General features: G+C 33.5%; 1 protein-coding gene across 3 annotated transcripts in view; it reads right to left on the reverse strand.

The window, feature by feature from the left end:
• The window catches only part of LOC129005871 (venom dipeptidyl peptidase 4-like), a 60,723-nt gene extending 43,666 nt beyond the window's left edge, over positions 1 to 17,057 (reverse strand). The window contains exon 1 of one of the 3 annotated variants that reach the window (XM_054434899.1): positions 16,947 to 17,057. In XM_054434899.1, coding sequence (XP_054290874.1) covers positions 16,947 to 17,042 — 96 coding nt within the window. In that variant the 5' untranslated portion in view covers positions 17,043 to 17,057. Of the gene's footprint in view, positions 1 to 3,397; positions 3,482 to 9,279; positions 9,399 to 16,946 lie in introns of those variants that run through there. The other 2 variants (XM_054434900.1, XM_054434901.1) reach the window with 2 other exon arrangements.
• Positions 17,058 to 21,043: the final 3,986 nt, after the last annotated feature.

Below are 21,043 nucleotides of genomic sequence, written 5' to 3' on the forward strand. Positions count from 1 at the left end.
TACATTGTTTACTACGGAAAAAGAATGTTTACTGTGCAAAAGTAATGCTTACTATCTTTTTTTGATTTTGTTGACGTAACCAAACAAAGATTTGTTATTGTTTAGTCAACGGTTTCAATTTTCAAAAACCAAAACTGTACAACTAAAGTAAATCTTTGAATTGAAGACATAACCTTTAAAATGCTATGAGTTTTGTAAAACTGTAATAAAGAAATATCCAATGTCTGTTTTAATTAGGATAAAAAATTAGTCTTTGTAGTGTAGCGAAAAGAAACGTTCAAAACACGAGTGAAAGTGGGTCCATACATATTCTCGACCAAACATGGTCTCAAATATGTAATGACTCACTTTCTACTCTTGTTGTGAAATATACTATGATAGAGGACACACACACCCCTTTAACATAACAATACTTTTGTTACATTTTTCATTACTGCTGATACCTGAACTCGTGTTGATAAAAGTTGTAGATCCAAATAACAATTAGGTTGACCTAACCTAACCCTGAACCTTATACTTTGTTATGAAAATATGTAGCCATTTTTAGATTAGAACTGTTGTTGCCTGTTTAGTATTGCGTTGCATCAATAGTCTACTCAGGTTGGTTTACAGACATAGAGACTTATTTGTAAAACACGGCCGCAAATGCGAAATATTAGGTAAAAATATTATTGTCTACCCTTTAAAAGACCTACCGATCATGGATATTACCTTTTTAACATGGAAGAATAAGTAGAGCATCGCGTTGCACGTATTTTCCACGCATATTGAAGCACACAAAAAGGCACAAATAAGTGGTCTTTCTTTTGAAGTACTTTGTCCGTTTGAACTTTTTCGTTAGGTATCGAGTAAATATCTGTTGCGGAAAACAAACCAGAAGAATACGGAAAAAAAGTCGGAACGTAAGGAACAAGCAATAATTAAACTATTACTGATTTGCCTACGATTCAATAATAACGATTGATAATGGCTTGAAGTTACACCATCCTTACTATGCGATTAAATAATTTTGTAATTTAATGTATGTGCTTATCCTGGCTTATCCGCATTTTTAACATGTTTGTAAGGAAGCACAAACCTGGCCACGTTGATATTATTACTTATGTTAATGTGTAATAATGATTTTTTTAATTTACTAAGGTAATATAGAGTAGAAATATTATAATTTTTCAATACTTAATAAGTATCTTTGATTGGAGGCTACTAGAAGTATCCTACTAGCTAAGCAAAAATTCTTTTCTGGTGGTAAATTTAAATAACGCAAATAAAATAGTGTCACGGGTCAGGGCTAAAGATATACATATGTATATCTCTAGCCCTGGTCACGGGTACTAAAATTCTACTAGCAATACTGGTTATTATTTTAAGTTGTGTTATATGTATCTGGAGCTTTTAAAACACATACTATTAGGCGTTTAATAACTCTAATATCATAGTGAAATGTTGTAACCGTCGAGAGACATGATAAATAAATTAATTCACATTCGCAACTGAGTAGTAAAGTTTTGCTAACACTACAGAAACAAAAACATATTTTTAACGTAGTGGTATTTATTACTGCCAGATTAAATGGTAAATTGTATTTTGTTTACGGTTAGTATATATCTTTTATTTGATTTTACTTGATACAATAAACTTGACCTAGTACCGGGGTGTTTGTTCTCCACAAGAATACGAGATAACAATCAACGTGTAAATTATCAGTGAAGTAATTATCATTTTACCTTCAATGACTGAAAACAAACAATGGAAATTTCTTTCCCGTTATGAAATACAGTAAAACCAACTAATATAAGTTCGATTTACTGCCAATTTTAGGTGTATTAGGTACTTTTGAAATTCTTAGATCTTTTTTATCGAGATATAAATTTAAAATTGAATAAACAAGTTAAATTGTTACTAATGCATTAAAAAATTGTTTTAAACTTATGTTTAACGTTATTTGACTTTGAGTTTTAAATTAACCTATTTTTTCATTCTCCAACTGAAATTTTAAGTGCATAACATTTAAGGTGGTATTTAGCTATAGTAAACATTTAATTAATAGTTCACTAAACGCCAATTTTTGACGTTGCTAAATTAAAAAAAAATAAAAAAGGATTATTTGAAAAAGTCTAAACACTACAAAACTGATTGTCTCTTACATAAGGGTGTTACTATTGGTATTGACTGTAAACTATAATGGTTTATAGACAATTTTATTGTTTAAAGCCAATCGTATTATCCACGTACTCTCCCAAGGTATGTTAAGACTTTAAATATATAGCAACTAAAATATAAATATTAAACATAAATATTTTAAGGTAGTCTATTTAAAAACAAAATACCAGATGGGTTACAACTTATATAAAATCCCACATTTTCGCGAATTTCCCTACTCTAAGCAGTTATTACAATAGCTGGAAAGATAAGATCTACACCCGAGACCGATTTACTTTTACATTTTGATGACCCAGAAGCCAAAAACAATATTCGTTAATATTTTATATAATTAGGTATATTTTTATGATATTTTATATACAGGGTGACCGTTAAGTCTTAGGACGACTTTATAACTTTTAAACGACAAACGATATCACAACCACATTTGGTATACCGTTACTGGATATTGTAAGCTACTTTTCTGTGTACATGGTGGTCGGATATCACCTTTGGGGGACGGCCCGTCGGGGGTCAGAAGAAAATCTTTAATGACAGCCTATGTTGAGTTGTACATCATTTTAAAGGTCTACTTCAACTGAAAACAATGCCGCAAACCGCACTTCAAAAGGTTGATCCTGCGCAAAATGGCAGATGTTCAAAGATTTTCAAAATTAGCCAATTTCTTAAAATTAAAACACTTTTTTAAATCTTTAAACAACTGTCATTTTTTTACGGATGGTCCTTTTGAAGTACGGTTTGCGGCATTCTTCTTTGCTTAAAATTCCCTTTAAAATGATCCCCAAAACTTCACATTCAGTGATCCAAATAACTCTTCAGGGCGACGGCCCACAAGGAGTCGGAAGTAAATCTTGAATGGAAGCATAGATTGATATGCATCAAATTAAAGGTATTTATTAGTAGAATACAATGCCTCAAAAAAAAACATCTGCCATTTTGCGCAGGATCAACCTTTTGAAGTGCGGTTTGCGGCATTGTTTTCAGTTGAAGTAGACCTTTAAAATGATGTACAACTCAACATAGGCTGTCGTTAAAGATTTTCTTCTGACCCCCGACGGGCCGTCCCCCAAAGGTGATATCCGACCACCATGTACACAGAAAAGTAGCTTACAATTTCCAGTAACGGTATACCAAATGTGGTTGTGATATCGTTTGTCGTTTAAAAGTTATAAAGTCGTCCTAAGACTTAACGGTCATCCTGTATATTAAAAATCATATTTATCTGTCAGTGCATTACCTGAGTGGATTGAGGGTTTCTAATGCTCGGGTCGGTAAATTTAGCAGCAAGTTCCTGTGATTTGGTCGTCATTCTGCCGCACAACTCGCGATCAACCACTCACTGTGAAGCGACTGGAACTATTTACCAACTGATAAACAGACGATATCAAGAAGCGTTGTTTCAGTGTTACCACCTGCAGGGAATTTTCCCTCGAAGGTAAAATTGATGATTTTCCATTTCAGTTCGGTTTTCATGTTGGAATGATTGCTTGAAGTTAGTTAAAGCAGCGAAGGGTTTACAGAAGATGAAATATTGTTGTTTAAAACAAAAAACAATTAAAAAATAAAAAGTTTCGAAGTTATTTTTGGCTTGTTCCGTAGCTGACAATTTGATACTTTTGTTAGTATTCGTATAGATAGTTTCAACAAAGTAATTGACAAAAACCATTTCACATCCCAATTTGTGGTTCTGTTCCAGTTAATTGGTGCAATTCCGTCATCCCTGTTTGTTGGCCTCTCAAAGTTACAATTCCTTTGTTTCACATTCCTCAATTCCTCGTACAAATTACAATTGCATTTAAATGTTAACAAGTGTCCCGACACCATATTTGCATTAATTGCTGAAAGCTTAGTAATGGACAGGCCAATAAGTAAATGTGTACCTGTGAAACTTGTAGCATCAAATAAAGTGCACTTATGTATTTCCATCATGCTAAAACCACTGGACCGATTTAGCTAAAATGCTCACAGTTAATCCGTTTGATGTCAACCAAGGCCCATGCCTCCGGTTTAAAGTTCAAAGGAAAAACGTAAATAATTAAGTCCAGTGGTGTGTGTATACAAAAAATTGTTTCTAATAAACTGCAGAAAGTTTGGTTCTGCATGTTATTACAACGCCAAATCTAGGCCTGTAATCCAATCTAACTAATTCATTTACGTTTTGGAATCTAACTAATCTACCAGATAAGTACGGAAAGGGCCGCTATTCACTTTATTACTCCTTGTTTGACTTTAAACCACACAGTAACATTATACGACACCTTCCAGGTTATTGCGTTTACTTATAAAGCAGTAAAAAAGATTAGGTATGAAAGATTATGGTGGCGCGTAGCCGAGGCAATGTATTACCCGTCATCAGCTGTTCTTCACAAATTATAGCGGGTAGCTCACTATAACACAAATTGGTTTAGCTTGAAATATCAATTTATACTAGTAAAGTACGTGTGAATTTAAAAACATATCTTATTCAAACATATAAACTTAAACATGTATTTCACTCCTTGTATAGTTTACAAAATATCACAAAGCCCAATTAAGGTAAAAGCAACTGTCAAATGATTGCTCGAACAACAATCCTCTTCCAACTGAAATTTACATTAATTTCCAATTTACGCCTTTCTCATTTTGTTTGAAGGTGACGAAAGGCGTTTTTCTTAATTACACAACGCCATTCTGACATCTATTAACAGATGGGAATGAGTTTTCTAAGACAATTTCCTTTCGTCCACATTTACTTCTGTATTTATTTTCGTTTTTAAACAGCTAGCATCGTATTTATTGCAACAGTTGTATTTAAAAAATACACACTAATTGTTCATATGAAGATTACCAATTCAAATCACTTAAGTTGGCCAAACTTAAATAATTAGACTTTTTCCACAATAAAATTTATGATTCTACCATCCACTGAGGCAATTTTAAACATATTTATCCGATTCTTAAGAGCTTAATGTTAAAAACCAAAACCAAAACTATGTTGATGTGTTAACTAGAGTTGATATAAAAAAAAAAGTGTTGAGTTGTTGTTTCTAAAAAAATCCTTACTCCAAAAAATAAAATGGGGGACATTTCTTTGAAAATTGCCTACTTTTACGTCATACTGGTACTGGAAAAACCACAGTCTTCAACCCATAGTGTTCGGGTCTAAAGTAGATCTATTTTTCCACCAGGAATAAAGATCTATTTTACTCCCTAAGAAGTGGGGAACAGGCTGGTCTAGTGGTAGAAGTCGGGACTTCAGTCCCTAAGGTCCCGGATTCAAATCTGGCTAAATCGCCGATTTTATCTTAGTGATAATGCCGCAACCCCTAGGTCTACCATGAAGTTTGAAACACTATCCTGGGCGATGCTGGCGTCCTAGGGAAAAACTCCCTCAGCACTTTGCTCACTTGTTAACCTCTAATGTATCGAAAGTATCTGTTGTATCGATAGTTTTCAATCGATTGTAGTTCACTGTTGCATTGTCGTCGACTGGATGCAAATTTGTTTACGTTGAATCAAAGAAGATGGATGACAAGGAAACAGTTTATTCCTTTAGAAAACTTAGGGAATTCAAGGAAACTATTGATATATTAATAGTTTGACATATCGTCATCTATCGATAGTAATGGACACAAACACAGTCGTAACAGACGACACCTTGCTAAATAGATGCTTGTTCACAATAATAAAATTGAAAACAAGATGAAAGACATTTTGGGAGCTTATCTTTACACGGGAAGTATTTTCGTTTTGCAACTTAGCTTATTTAAATTATTGTCAATATGAAAAAAAAAATATGATTCATCACATAGGCAAAAAGTAGGTAACTTTAAAACCGTTGCTCAATTTCAGTTAAGCATGCACTCGTGTCGAAAAGAGTCGTTTTACGCCCTACTAATATAATTTCTCAATCGTCAGAGTGTAATGAAACGTGTACGGAATCCAAACAATAATATTTATACGTGTTTTCCCATCCATAGGTACAATTTATTTATGTTTGGTCAATTAGTTTATACTGTCAATATGACAAAAATATGGTTCATCACAAGGGTAAAAAGTTACTTTTCAACCCTTGCTCATTTCCCGTCAAACTAGAGCTCGTGTCGAAAAAAGCTATTTTCCGCCCTAGTGATGAAATATACCATATGATTTCCCACATCATCACATTGTAATGAATCGTGTACAAACTCTAAACAATAACATTTATACGTGTTTTCCCATTCCTCGAAACATTTTACTCTACCAGACAATGTTTAGGACAGTTTTGCTGGTTCGTTTCACTTAGAGGTTTCTTTAATTAACTGTGAGCGGAAATAGCGCTTAACAAGCGACCTCTCGATTGTTTGCGTGAGCTACAGCGTTCGAGACTAGTTGTAGCGTTTTGTCTGATTTAAACTTTGACTTCTAAGCATTAACTATACGCCATACATTGACTTTGGAACCTCAAGCTCGTATAACTTGAAACTGTCAATGCTTCACCTTAGAGTGTTACAGACAGACAGGTTTTTGCAGACGGAATTGCAGCGAAACAAGTTGCTGAATCAATCTCGGACTCTTTTGATTTTTAGGTAAGTGTCTGTTCTGTGATGTAGGTAAGTATGTTTATGGATCATGCAATTGTGAAATATTTAATTTTGAAGTTATGACAATTTTGAATTTAATTTTGGACATTGTGGCACTAGAATTTTTCAAATAGAAATTTGGATACTCGTTTTAATTTCGTTTGCCACACCACCGAGATAATTTAGAAGTATAGGTCTATGCTGCTGTTCTGTGTCTTGTAGGAAAAGATATCAACTATCTGCAGCTTAGGGGCTAAGAATTAAAAAAAATGATTCATCTGCTTAGATTATGTCAAACTACCTACACTATTCTATTAATGTAATGTTCCGATAGTCAGAAATTTCTTAAACACAGTACTTTTGATATTTTAAAGTGTTTAAGTTATATATAAATGTAAATACTGTAAGATACTTTTTGCTTGCTACAACACTTAATGTGAATTTCTTCTCCGTGGTCGAGATAATATCTTCCATCTAGAGCCTAATGACAAGGTATGAAAATAGAAAACAATGTTCTTTTGATCAAATCCTGACGGTTCGTCTGAGGTTTATAAATACATCGGGAGAAAATCCCCTTCTCTGACCTTCAAGTCACGACCAGTACAACCACTTTCTCACAGACCTACTTCAAGTGCAATCTTTGTAAACAACAATACAGTATTTGAAACTCACAATTGTCTAGTGAAATGTAGCAGCAAACAGATGTTTTCAATACGCTGTAGAGCTGAAGTAGTTCTTTTCCCCAAAGAAAAAATCTGCTGGAGTCTATTTCTTCAATTTTACAAAATGTATATAAAACAAATGTTTTACAGGCAGAAACTCTTTTTAAAGCTTGAAAAACAAGCGTTACTATTGCATACTACAAACATACGTTTACTATTGTATAGAGATTTAATTTTAAGCTAATTAGCTTCAGAAATGTCTAAGCTTGGCACAGAATATAATTCTTTAACGTTGACGAAACGTCATTTTGGCACCTCGCTCATTTTCCGAAACCTAAACCTACTTTTGCGCGTTATGTTCTGCGTTGAGATACTGTCAAAACGAGTCACCGAGGCATAAATTTATAGATTATATTAGCCTATTTTTCACAAAGCTTGATACAATTGCCAATGATAAACACAGATAAAAAATAAGTTCTGTCACCACATAAATGTGAAGCTTCTTATTTTAAATCAAACATTTACAGCATTTCTGTTATGTATGTTGTGTTTTGAAAGTTTGAGGCTTTTTTAGTTTGCTGTAAGTATAGACTTTCCATAAGAAATTTATGTTTTCACCTGTGATGTAATAAGTGTTTTCCTGCTGTAAAGGAAACTCACTGTGTTATAAGCCGTAAATTTTACACCATAAATTAACTATTTCCTATCTTGACTCATGTACAACCGTATGTACATGGTTACTGTTATGCACAATCAGTAATGTTTTGTCACATAAAAACGGAACATAAGTGCAAACTGCACATAAGTTTCCGAATAATTCTCCTTTAGTCTTCTCCTACTTTATATTTTAAATACCACATACAGTAATGGTTTGAACTATACCTATAGTGTAGTACGAGGCTTATTTGTTTCTGTGAAAAACTCTTCATTCACTATAAAGGTAGACTCGCACATATCAGTTTACTAGTTCCGTTACAGTCCAGTCACAGTTTAAGTAGCACCAGGCTTAGGCCTACCTATGATAAGTGTTGGTGACAAGCTAATGTGAGAAAGTATGTGTCAGAGTGCTGACACAGTTTATTATAGATAAACCTTTAACTAGGCTTTGTTACACGTTTAAGTGAACTAAGGTCGTTCAGTGGTCGAAAACTTGACCAAAAATACCTAACGTACAGACTTCTCTATTTTCACCCCACGCTATAAATAAAACATTTGATTGGAATTTCGTTCCATTTGTTTTGATTTTGTGTTTATATTTCGTTGTCACCAGCATGGCTACCCATAAGACCCATGTTATTTTTTTACTTTTTATTAATTTCTTTTGCTAATTTTTGAGCCTATTTTAATTTATAAAGGGGTTCTGCTCACCTACAGGAAATTATCTTTCTAACAGTATGCGTAGATTTTTCCTACAATGCACACGAGCTAAGAAAATCTATTGTATAGATAATGCATAAAACTATTTACTAGTTTTAAATCAAAAAGCGTATATTAAACTACATTGTGTACAATATTTATAATATTGTATTTTCGCCACACGATATCAGCCTAAACAACGTATAGTAAAACGTTTTGAAAATGCAATTCATTTACTTCCATTTCCATTCTTTAAGCATTAAGTTTGCTCAAAAATTACACAACAAAAACCACCTTAAGCAATTTATTTAAATAAATTAAATTAACAATACATAATATTATAAGAGTGTATAAAAGAATAACTTTTTGATTTATTTGACAGCCAAAAAGTTGTATTAATTGAATCATTGTCTTTATATTAAACCAGAGTCTGGTAAAAAGGGAAACTTAAACAAAGGAACTTAAAGAATTTAAAGGGGAATTTTAAAAATTTTAAGGGGGGGAATTTAAAGGGGAACTTAAAGAAAATTCCCAGTTAAATAAAATAAAAAAAGTTTTACCTGGTTGTTGTCTAACGTGGACATATCCATACGATCCACTCTCGGCCAATCCCCTACTTCAGAATTTGTTTTCCCACTCATTTCACACGACTCCGCGCATACTGCAGCACAACACAGCCGACTCTTGCGCTCCGGAATTTAAACTGAAGCGACACAAGCGAAGCGCTTGGCTTGGTACGTTTACAAAGTGTGTGTAGCCCCCTCCACGCCCACAATAGCCCCCCCCCCCCCGGCCTACTATCACTATATCACTAGACTGACCTAGGCCTTGGTGTAGTGTGAGATTATCATGTATACGTACATGTGTACAATAGTAGATTAACATATGCATACGTTCATTCGTTAATTTGGACATGGGTATATTCACACCATGTAGAGGTTTAGAGGTACAATAATAGGTTAGTACATTCATACGTTCAATAATTTGTACAATGGTATATTCACACCATGTACAGGTTTAGAGGTACAATAATAGGACATACATTCCGCCAGGGGGGACATACATTGAGCCTGGGTTCATACGTTCAATAATTTGTACATTGGTATGTTCACACCTTTCATTTAGAGGTTTAGAGGTACAATAATAGTTTAGTACATTCACACGTCGAATCGTTTGTACATTGGTATATTCTCACCATTCATTTTGAGATTTAGAGGTGCAATAATAGGTTAGTACATTCACACGTTTAATCATTTGTACATTGGTATATTAACACCATTCATGTGGTGGTTTAGAGGTACAATAATAGGTTAGTACATTCATACGTTAAATCATTTGTACATTGGTATATTCACACCATTCATGTGGTGGTTTAGAGGTACAATAATAGGTTAGTACATTTATACGTTAAATCATTTGTACATTGGTATATTAACACCATTCATGTGGTGGTTTAGAGGTACAATAATAGGTTAGTACATTCATACGTTAAATCATTTGTACATTGGTATATTCACACCATTCATGTGGTGGTTTAGAGGTACAATAATAGGTTAGTACATTTATACGTTAAATCATTTGTACATTGGTATATTCACACCATTCATGTGGTGGTTTAGAGGTACAATAATAGGTTAGTACATTCATACGTTAAATCATTTGTACATTGGTATATTCACACCATTCATGTGGTGGTTTAGAGGTACAATAATAGGTTAGTACATTCATACGTTAAATCATTTGTACATTGGTATATTCACACCATTCATGTGGTGGTTTAGAGGTACAATAATAGGTTAGTACATTCATACGTTAAATCATTTGTACATTGGTATATTAACACCATTCATGTGGTGGTTTAGAGGTACAATAATAGGTTAGTACATTCATACGTTAAATCATTTGTACATTGGTATATTCACACCATTCATGTGGTGGTTTAGAGGTACAATAATAGGTTAGTACATTTATACGTTAAATCATTTGTACATTGGTATATTCACACCATTCATGTGGTGGTTTAGAGGTACAATAATAGGTTAGTACATTTATACGTTAAATCATTTGTACATTGGTATATTCACACCATTCATGTGGTGGTTTAGAGGTACAATAATAGGTTAGTACATTCATACGTTAAATCATTTGTACATTGGTATATTCACACCATTCATGTGGTGGTTTAGAGGTACAATAATAGGTTAGTACATTTATACGTTAAATCATTTGCTCATTCATATATTCTCGCCATTCATGTATACTACAATATTTATATGTACAATAATAGATACGTTCAACCATTTGTAAATTGGTATATTCACACCATTCAATCATAGAGCATTCGTACTGCATACTAACTAATCATTTGTACATTATTCAAATTGTAAATTCGATTATTCTTTAAATATTCAGCCTTTCTATTTATTAATGTTTGGTAACAACATTAAAAGCTTTGTGAATCCCTTAAAACACTACATTAGGAAAGTTTCTCTGGAAGTCGTGATATTTTATATCAAATGAGATTCGAGTTTTTTGCCAGCATCTCACAAAACGTAGCGGGCATGTTGTGATTGTGATGTTGCTGAAGTCTATTGTTTACTTTTCTTTGTTTACACAAAAGGAAGTTCCGGTTTGTCAAGCTCAAGCTTTTCATCGCTCTCGCTCGAAAGCTGGAGAAAAAATCGTTTTTCCTAATAAAAGTAAAGGATCGGTAAAACACCTTTTCAGTTTAAAATTAAAGGAAAATTATATTTGCAAGCTTAATAATTAAAAATTTAAAGAACATTTTGTTGTTAAGAGCAAAAATATCATGAGAAATATTTATGCAAACATAACAAATATTTATGCAAACATAACAAATATTTATGCAAACATAAAAATTATTTTTGCAAACATAACAAATTTCCATATAAGTATTTGCAGAATTAACTGTATGGTGTACGCCTATTGATTGTATTTTAATATCCAAACATAATTTGCCATTTCCATCCCTATTGAGATTATTTCGTGTTCAGCATAATTTAATAGCTTCTTTATCGCAAAAATTACATATGTTATGACATCCGTGTATTTTAAGTTAAAACTTAAAAATCGCGTATCAAATACATGCATTATAATGAGAATACGTTCTTTCATTGACCGCAATATTGTTGCAATAAAAAGTGTTATACATTTTTCAACTACTGAAATAGTTATTTGTGTAACTAGTGGTGAAAGTGACACTTTGCTGCACACGAGAGCAATGTTTACGCACGAGCCGCAGGCGAGTGTGGAATGATCTCGAGTGCAGCAAAGGCCTTTTTCACTCGTGTTACACATTATATTTTTCCTACAGTCACTATAAAGCATATAAATAATTAGTCTTTCAAACACTATGCAACACGTTTTTAGGTTCAGCTGGCAACACAAATGGTGCCCTAGAGAAAGTAGTACCCGCGGTCCATATCACTCCGCGATTTTTCCTTGGCAAGAAATGTGCTCCGCGTTTTGATAATATAGTTCCGTATGTTTTTGTAATTTGAAGTGGTTTCCGCGCCTAAAAAAAATGCTTAAAAGGTATTTTCTTGTTTATTAAGATCGTAGGAAGGTTTTAAAAACGTTTAAAAGAAAAGTCCAGAAAGTTCAGAAATACCGAAACTATAAACACGAAATGACAGGTTAAATCGTAGTTATAATAGTCAATCAGCTGCTCATAGTATAATTATCTTTAAGTGGTGCCAACCTATTTCCAAGCGTACACGGATTACGTGCATAATGGAACCACGCTGTTTTGTGTTGTTTCGTTGGAATCCTGATGTGCGGCAAAGTATAAACCGTACGGCAAAGTATAAACCGTACGGCAAAGTATAAATATGCAGCAATTAGCAGCTTTCTGTACTATAAACAGTACAAGGAAGCCAACTTTGTCGGGTGACTGTAGGAAAACATTTTTAAAGACTACTGAAACACAGCCATAAACAATTAAACATAATGTTAACGATAACTCGTGTTTTCTCAGCATCGAACTAGTAACGCGTTACTGAGCCTTTTGAAAACACTCTAGGAGGTCATCTGAGCCTCAGACTCTTTAAAATTTAAATACCTCTGTTCTTGGGTTAAATGAACCCGAAATACCTCGGCATCACAAATTCAGTACATGTCAACATTTCACTCACGACTTAACCGTGACAGACTCCAGCGCATGTTAATGAATAAGAATGTTACGAGTCGGCTTTTACTACAGAGTTGCAGTATGCACTAGAGGTGGGCGTTGTAGGGTTGTAGGCTGTAACGTTTAGTATATTTCAAATTGAAGAGCCGGGATTTTGGGAAGTTTGAAGCTGTCGACTTAAAGGTTTATCTTGAAACTAATCAGACATTTGGCTTCTGTATGAATTAATCAATTGATTCAAATCAATCTGAAATACTTCTACACATTGTCGTTGCCATATTCAAGATGGATTATTTAAATGGTTATACAATAGTTTAATTGGCCTAAATAATAAGACAGGAATTACTCTAATTATAAATTTCTAAATGCGTAGTTTTTTACTTTCCTTCCTACCACCATTTTCAACCCAGCTCCGAATCTTTTTTTAGAAAGGTTCAATGAATAATTCAACCGAGCAACTTAATTTAAACGGTTTGAATGTAATTTTACCCTGGTTATTTACATATCTTTGACCCCTGGCGCAAAGCTGGGCTTGTGATGTTCTTATCAATCCAGTAGAATCCTTATCAGCCGCCTTGCATATGCATGAAGGCCTCGAGTAAATCACAAACTTGCATATGCCAGGGTACAGTAATACTGCATAATTGTATTTTCAGACCTGCATTCGATATTAATGTGAAATGTGATATGTTAGCAACCTCTATTTGAATTGATCTCATTGTGTGATACAGTACCTTCTAAAAACTATTCAAACAATACGACAATAGAAATTTAATCTGATGACGCAATACATTTTTTGCACCAAAATTGCGATCATTTAAAATGCATTGTTGACATGATTTCCGCATTGAACAAGAATTGTGATAAAGAATATCGGGTATTTTAAATATCAGAAAAAAGCTTATGTTAACTAATCAAAAAATGTACTTAGCTAACAGTAAATTAAATACGTAGAAATTACATTGGAAGGCATAAATGTCTAAAAAATACTAACTTAACATGATAAATGTTGATGTTTTGTGAGTGTTTAAACTATAAAGGAAACAGAAGACTGGATATAAAATAATGATAAGTGCATTTTGATGGTTTGATGAAAACAAATAGGATGAAAAATCCAAAACATAATCATAATGGTCCTAGCTGACGAACCAGCTTATCTGTCATATTCATTCAAAAACGCAGCGTTAAATACGCAATGCGTCATAAGAATATTAGCTGACTTAATCTTAAGTTACAATAACCTTTAAACCATAATTTGTACGGAAATGTGATTTATACAATTTTGTCCAGTTTTACGAAAACAATACTTTCTCCATACTAATAGTGGGAGAAAGTAAAAAGTAAAATTTTAATGTTTAAATCTAAAATCTTTTAGATAAAAAAAATCTAAGGGAAAATCTTTAGCTGTTGATATGACGTAGATAGATATTTATGTAGATTGTAACAAAATGTGTTTGGAATAATTTCGTTATTTCTGTTGCAGTGTCAGAAAGTCAGTGAAATGTGAAATCTTGAGATATTAAACTTAAGAAGTGGCGGAGATGAAACTTTTACTTTACAAACCACAATTTCTCGGTTTGACAACAGCTTCGTTTTGATTGTCAAACACACTGGTTGAAGTATTTTAGTGACATTTTATTGAATAAAGCAAACTGCTGGCAAAAATATTATATGTAAACCTATTTAGAAACTACCTTATCTTATCTGCTTGTCTGATTGGTTTATTGTATTTTCAGGTTTTCACAATTAAATTGAATGTTTCAGTTTCGTTCAGGTACTCGGTTTAAAACACTTAAAAAACCTTTTAAAGGTTCTTTTCTAAGAGAAAAGTACTGTACAAAAGCAAATTGGCATGAATGCAAACATTGTTTTTATAAGTATTAACTGTTTTTACTGCAGTAAACGTATTTTGTTGTTCGAAGGTTTATTGCGGACATTTTCCATCACGATGGTAAAAAACAATACACAGCGTTTCGGGATCTGGAATCTGATCACATTGTGTTAGTGTTCCATTGTGTGAGCTGTTCACACTACACCTTTTATAGATTATAGTGTTTTGTGATTGGTTATCATTTGCATTTTGTATCATGACTTGACTGCTATACAGTGCATATGTTTTTACTGCTACCCTCTGTAGTGAATTCCAACTTAGGTTGGGCGTTTGTGTATTGTTAGTTGTAATGTGTTAGGTAGTTAAGTTTTTTCACCTGAGGACGGGATCAGACTCCAGATCCCGAAACGTTGTGTATTGTTTTTACCATCGTGATGGTAAATGTCCGCAATAAACCTTTGAACAACATTAACTCACCATCACCAACAATGAAATTCAAAGAAACGTATTTTGTCGAAAGCCAAAATAAAGTTGTCAATTATAATTATTCATCTAATAAAAGAAGGCACTTCACCCCTAACTTACCTATTGTTCTTGATAGTTACTGTAGAATCTTATTTTAGTCTGTAATTGGTGTTTGGTGGGGATCGAATCTGAACCTCAAGAACAAAAATATCTAGCTTCTAAATCCAAATTGCACCCCATTATCAGTGAAGTTCAACTTTGGAATTTTTAATTTTATTTCAACCTCATGTAAGTTTAAACAAACAAAAACGTTTTTCCAATGAAAACTGTATAGCCTACTTACTCCAACAGCTAAAGTGATGTAGCTTATTCAGCTATTCAAACAAAATCTAGCGTAAGAAAGCCGTATTCCAAAGACAAAAAAGTTGAGGATGATTTATTGTAAGTTAAAAACAGTCTCACATTAAGCTTGGAACTTTCAGTGAAGGGTGGTTTTGAGGTATCAAGGGCTGCTTGGCATTTTAATTATTTAAGTGGGCGTTCTCGACAAGGTCCAACCCGTTACTTAACTGTTATATATTTACAAATGTTTAAGTTCCTAGGTAACTGCAATAGGACAGGAAATCCATACTATTTCGTTTGATAACAAAAAGATACAACCAGCTTTTATAAGAGAGATTCCTCTAAAACATAGAGATTTATCTGTGAATTAATTACATGAAATGTCGTGTTTCATAGATCTGCCTGGCAACAGTAAACATACTCATTATTACTTTTTATTACAATTTTAGTTATAACCTTTTTAATTTACCACCCTAAAACAAAGAGTGCCGAGTTCAATTTAACACAGATTTCCTACAGTGTAATTTTTATGTTTACTATGATTTAACATGAGCAATATATAATACTGTCTGAAAAGTTATTTATTTTCATTCAAGCAAAATTAATACAACCATTGAGTATACACGTATATTTACAACTATTTTAAGTCTACAATACACTTCAAATAAAAAATGATATAATTTTAAAGCCCATTGAATGTTAGTGCAAATTATCTATCTTCTTCTATCTGCTTTACTTTACAGTAAGGGTTTTCTCTGTAGCATATTTTTTCTATCCGTCCTACTACACCGATTTTTACGATTTATGTGTCAAAGCTAATTATCTGGAGTAATGAATGGTAATGAAATAAGTAATTTACTTTAGGACTTCGCCCCCATAGCTTTGCGTTTCATGGCTCACACCAAGGATTCAGCTATGCTGACCAACTTTCTAGCTGTTTAAAATTGTAATTTAACAGCTGTTCCTTCAGTTGAATGTTTACCCATAGTTACATTGTAAAAGCGAAACATTTTATGGAAATAGATTTTAAATATGCTACTTTTCATACCGTAAGTGTATCCTGATTGTGGTAGGTAAATCATTATTTATGGTGTTATGATACATTTGTAGTTTTATTCTCCTAATAACTAACTGTATTAAACAAACATAATCTTTGTTTTTTTTAAAGGGCGTTGCATTGAATTGGTTTTGTCCCAGAAACCAGTTTTTAACATTAAAATGCACTATTTGCCCATGGTTCTTCTCGTAGTTGCATCAACATACTAGAATACAGAACTTTAATTAATCCACACTAACTTTGCACCGAACCAACTAAACTTTTCACAGTCCAACTGCATGTCTAAACTTCTCAGTTTTCACAAGCTTACATTTTCTTACACAACTGTACATTTTCATCCTTTCAATGTAAAATCTAACAAAATCGATTTTCTTCACTTTACCTGGTTTATATCGATGTTATCAATGGAGCTAGACATGTCTAAGTCCACCGGGCTGACTTTGGGATAAAGGTCTACTTCGGTATTTATTGCACTCATTTTTAAATGTTACTTTTAAACACTAACAAAGGACAACTAATACGAACTACCACAAATCACTATTTACACATGCGGCGTGCTCCGATAACAGCTGACTATGGGACAACACTGAAGGAAAAAGAAAGTTCCTGTATAGGATCAAACCCCCCCCCACGACCCCCCTCCATCAGTGATAAGCCATATCACTCAACCTACCTATCCTAGAAAGAACACGCATTCTTAGCAAGGTTGTTATGAGCCCTTTGAAAATTCTTTAACCTGTAAATAATGTAATAGAGTAGAGTCCTTATAAATCAAATTTCAGTGTTTTTTCCGTGCTGCTGTCAGTTGAAGGTGTATGCGTAGTTGCACAGACTACAGCTGTTTCGTAATCATGTGTACAACAGCTGGTCTAGGTAATAACAACTTGGGAGTTTATTATGTCTGTGAATTTTCCATAAGGGAAGAAGCTAAAAATATTAATACAGAAAACCATATGGATCATAAACATAAACAAATGACATAACTGGACCGAATCCTATAGTTCAAAAGATTTAAGCTGTTTAAGGGGAAGGTTCCCTTAGTCCCCCCACCACTTTTTTAGCTTAATGTATACATCCAGCTGATTGGCTGTTCTTTCAATGTTATGGAGAAGTGGAGTGGGTAGAATCACTTTCCCTAAAACCACCTAACTACCTATAGTGAACAGAGTATAATATTGTAATATTTTAGATTTTTTACCTGAGGACGGCATCAGATTTCAGATCCCGAAACGTGGTGAAATCTTAGAATTTTACTTACCGAGATGGAAAATCTCGTCAGTAATTTTATAAAAACCTAATTAATGTTTGTAATTCACAATTGGTGTGTTATTTTACACGAATTGGGTTAGTTCCTGATAGCGAATAATGCAGCTTCTTGAAATCGTAAAATTCACTGAAACGTGTAATTAGTACTACAATCTTATTAGCTTGAGGCAAAGACAATATACCATTACTTTGTCTATGCTTGAGGTGAAAAATGTTTTCTATCGCAGAGAAACTTCTCTTTGCCTGAAAATACTTTACTTTTAATACTTTTCAATGAAAGACCCCTCTATTAGATTTGTTTCCTTTACAGGATCTAGAGCAAGCTTTGTTTATGTTTAGAAATACCTGGTCACTGCTTCATCACATTTTTAAGCATCAACTTTATAATCAACGGTTACAGTGAGTGGGATTCTATGCTTCTATGCTATAAGGTTACACTTTTTTATGATTACCTAATTATCTGAACTGCATGAAACGTAGATTCTTTTCTATCTCAAAGCGTTTGAAATGTTGAACTACCCAAAATATACTGATTTCCCTTTTCTCTATATTTTGTAATCTACCTACATGATCAAAATACTTATAATTTTGTAGGCCTACTATCGGCTGCAAAAAGCGAGCCTCTACCTTTTGTCTTGTTCTAAGAACTTTTTGTTTTGCTGATGGAAAAATGACATGTTCTCACAGGTTGGTTATAATTGACTTTAATAATAACTGGGAAGTCTATAAATAGACAACAACAGTTGCACACATTACGTAAAGCTAGGTAGAATTACAATAGTTTCCGAGGTCAGTTTGCAGCCATATGACCATGTTTAATATGTTTAATATCACCAATGCGTGTTAACGTCACACAAGCCGGCATATTGTCTTGATAATAACATTAAATAACAAACATGAACATTGCGTAGACGCTCCATGATGAATTAATGCAACAGCTGTTTCAATAGGCCGGGATTGCGTTGCCACTGGTATCTTGCCACGGCCTTGTAGAATGCTAAAGAATAGACGGATCTAACTTTTATTGGCTTTCTGATACTGCGTCTAGTCATAGATAAAAAGAATTAAATATAGACCGTCAGCCATGCAGTGGTTACCATAGGTTCTGGCGCACACCGCTGGGAGCACCGTGTATTTACGTAGGGCGTATGCCGTAACAACATGGCGCTCCCAGCGGTGTGCGCCAGAACCTATGGTAACCGCAGCACGGCTGACGGTCTGTATTTAATTCTTTTTATCTATGGTCTAGTGCACAACTACAGTCAACAAAGCTTCATGGATCATCCCACATTTTACATCCATTTCACTCATATTTTGGTTAAAATACGCACCTATGTGGCGTCCCATTTTAACGATTGATAATTTTATCGTTGATACTGATCAAAGAAAAGTATGGATTAATATTCTTGTCTTTACAACTTGAGCAGTTTAAAGCTACGCAAAATTTATTAAGTTCTATTTTGCACCTAAGCTAATTTGTAAGTACTGGTTAAACAAGTAATTAAACCTGTGTACACATGTGTTGCTTGCAAACTAGATTAGCCACGAGCAAACCTAACAAATCAAGTTAAAGTGGAAGTAATTTTAAAATCTCTCTTCAATCGGAGATTTCTTAGTTTTATTTTCATAACTCATAGTACAAGTATATAAAACATTGTTGAGTTTCATTACCACCATGAGCGTAATTCCTACATGGGAAGGGGTGTTTTTCTACATTTCCCGGATTATTTATTTTTTTTACAAATTATAACCAAGGGAACTATTAAACCGGAATTATTAATTTTCATTGGAGAGAAAAACATTTAGGGATTTTCAGTGATTGGTAAAATGTGATAATTGTGCATGTGAATTGGTTTTTGACGGAAAAGTGAAATTGAGAAAACTCTTGTTAAAAAAAAGATTCCTGCATTATGCACTACCAATTATGTACTCAATTTTGTATCTCTTGTGGCACATTACGATCCAGTAACATAAATTTCTCCATAGTCCCACACGTATACATTACAGATTTGATAACTCATTTCTAATTAACTTCAACTATAACTTTACTCTCTGTAAGACCCAAAAACATACATTCCTCCATACATACCCTGTATTGTGTGCTTTCACGGATATGTTGACAAAGCCTCTTTTGAGAATATAGGCACAAAGTAACAATACCTATATAACCACCCTCTAATTGAGTCTAATGTACATAGATGGTTCAGATTTTAATATGCTATAATAGTCCGTAAAACGAGCCTCTTACGAACAAAAATTCCTCCTCCATACATCGATAACGAATATGTTGACGCAGTATATTTTGTGACAATAGGTCCAAAGTAACAACAATACATTCATAATTCCTTTTATTTTATGCTACACTACGAATATGATGTCCACTTATGTCTTAGTCCTATACCTAAATATTTACCGGAAGAGCTAGGCCCAAAGTAACATAAATCCAACGATAGCCAACTCTATTGTTTGTCACACCTCAGATACTGCATGTTGACGCAGATATTTTGTGACAATAAGGTCCAAAGTAACAACCTTCATAATTTCCCTATATTTTAGACTACCCTCAAAAAAATATGATGTTCAGTTATGGCTTAGCCCAATACCTAAATAATTACCGGAGGAGCTAGGCCCGAAGTAACATCAATCCCACGATAGCCGACTCTACAGGGTGTCCCGGAACTCTCTACCAATATTTTAGGGCATTGCTCCTGGGTAAGAAGCATACTTAAATGTCGGATTTAAATTGTCCGGAAGTCCTTAGTTACTCACACAGCCGAAATTTTGTTTTTTCAGTTATTAATTTTTTTTCTAAAGAATGGTTAAACATACGAAATGGAAACTTTGCACAAACATTAATAACAACTAGACAAAGCTACAAAAAATTATGACGATTTTTCAAATTCATAAAACAAAATGGCGGCCATTTAAAATTTTCATAAAATCAACTGTTTTTGAGTTATTTAAGAAACAAAATTTAAAATTGCCGCCATTTTGTTTTATGAATTAGAAAAATCGTCATAATTTTTTTGTAGCTTTGTCTAGTTGTTATAAATGTTTGTGCAAATTTTCCATTTCGTATGTTTAACCATTCTTTAGAAAAAAAAATTAATAACTGAAAAAACAAAATGGCGGCTGTCTGAGTAACTAAGGACTTCCGGACAGTTTAAATATGATATTTAGGTATGTTTCTAACCCAGGAGCAATGTCCTAAAA

This window comes from Macrosteles quadrilineatus, unplaced genomic scaffold, assembly GCF_028750875.1.
Source record: "Macrosteles quadrilineatus isolate MER2022 unplaced genomic scaffold, UCM_ALF_1.0 Scaffold_39__1_contigs__length_1060358, whole genome shotgun sequence".
NCBI lineage: Eukaryota > Metazoa > Arthropoda > Insecta > Hemiptera > Cicadellidae > Macrosteles > Macrosteles quadrilineatus.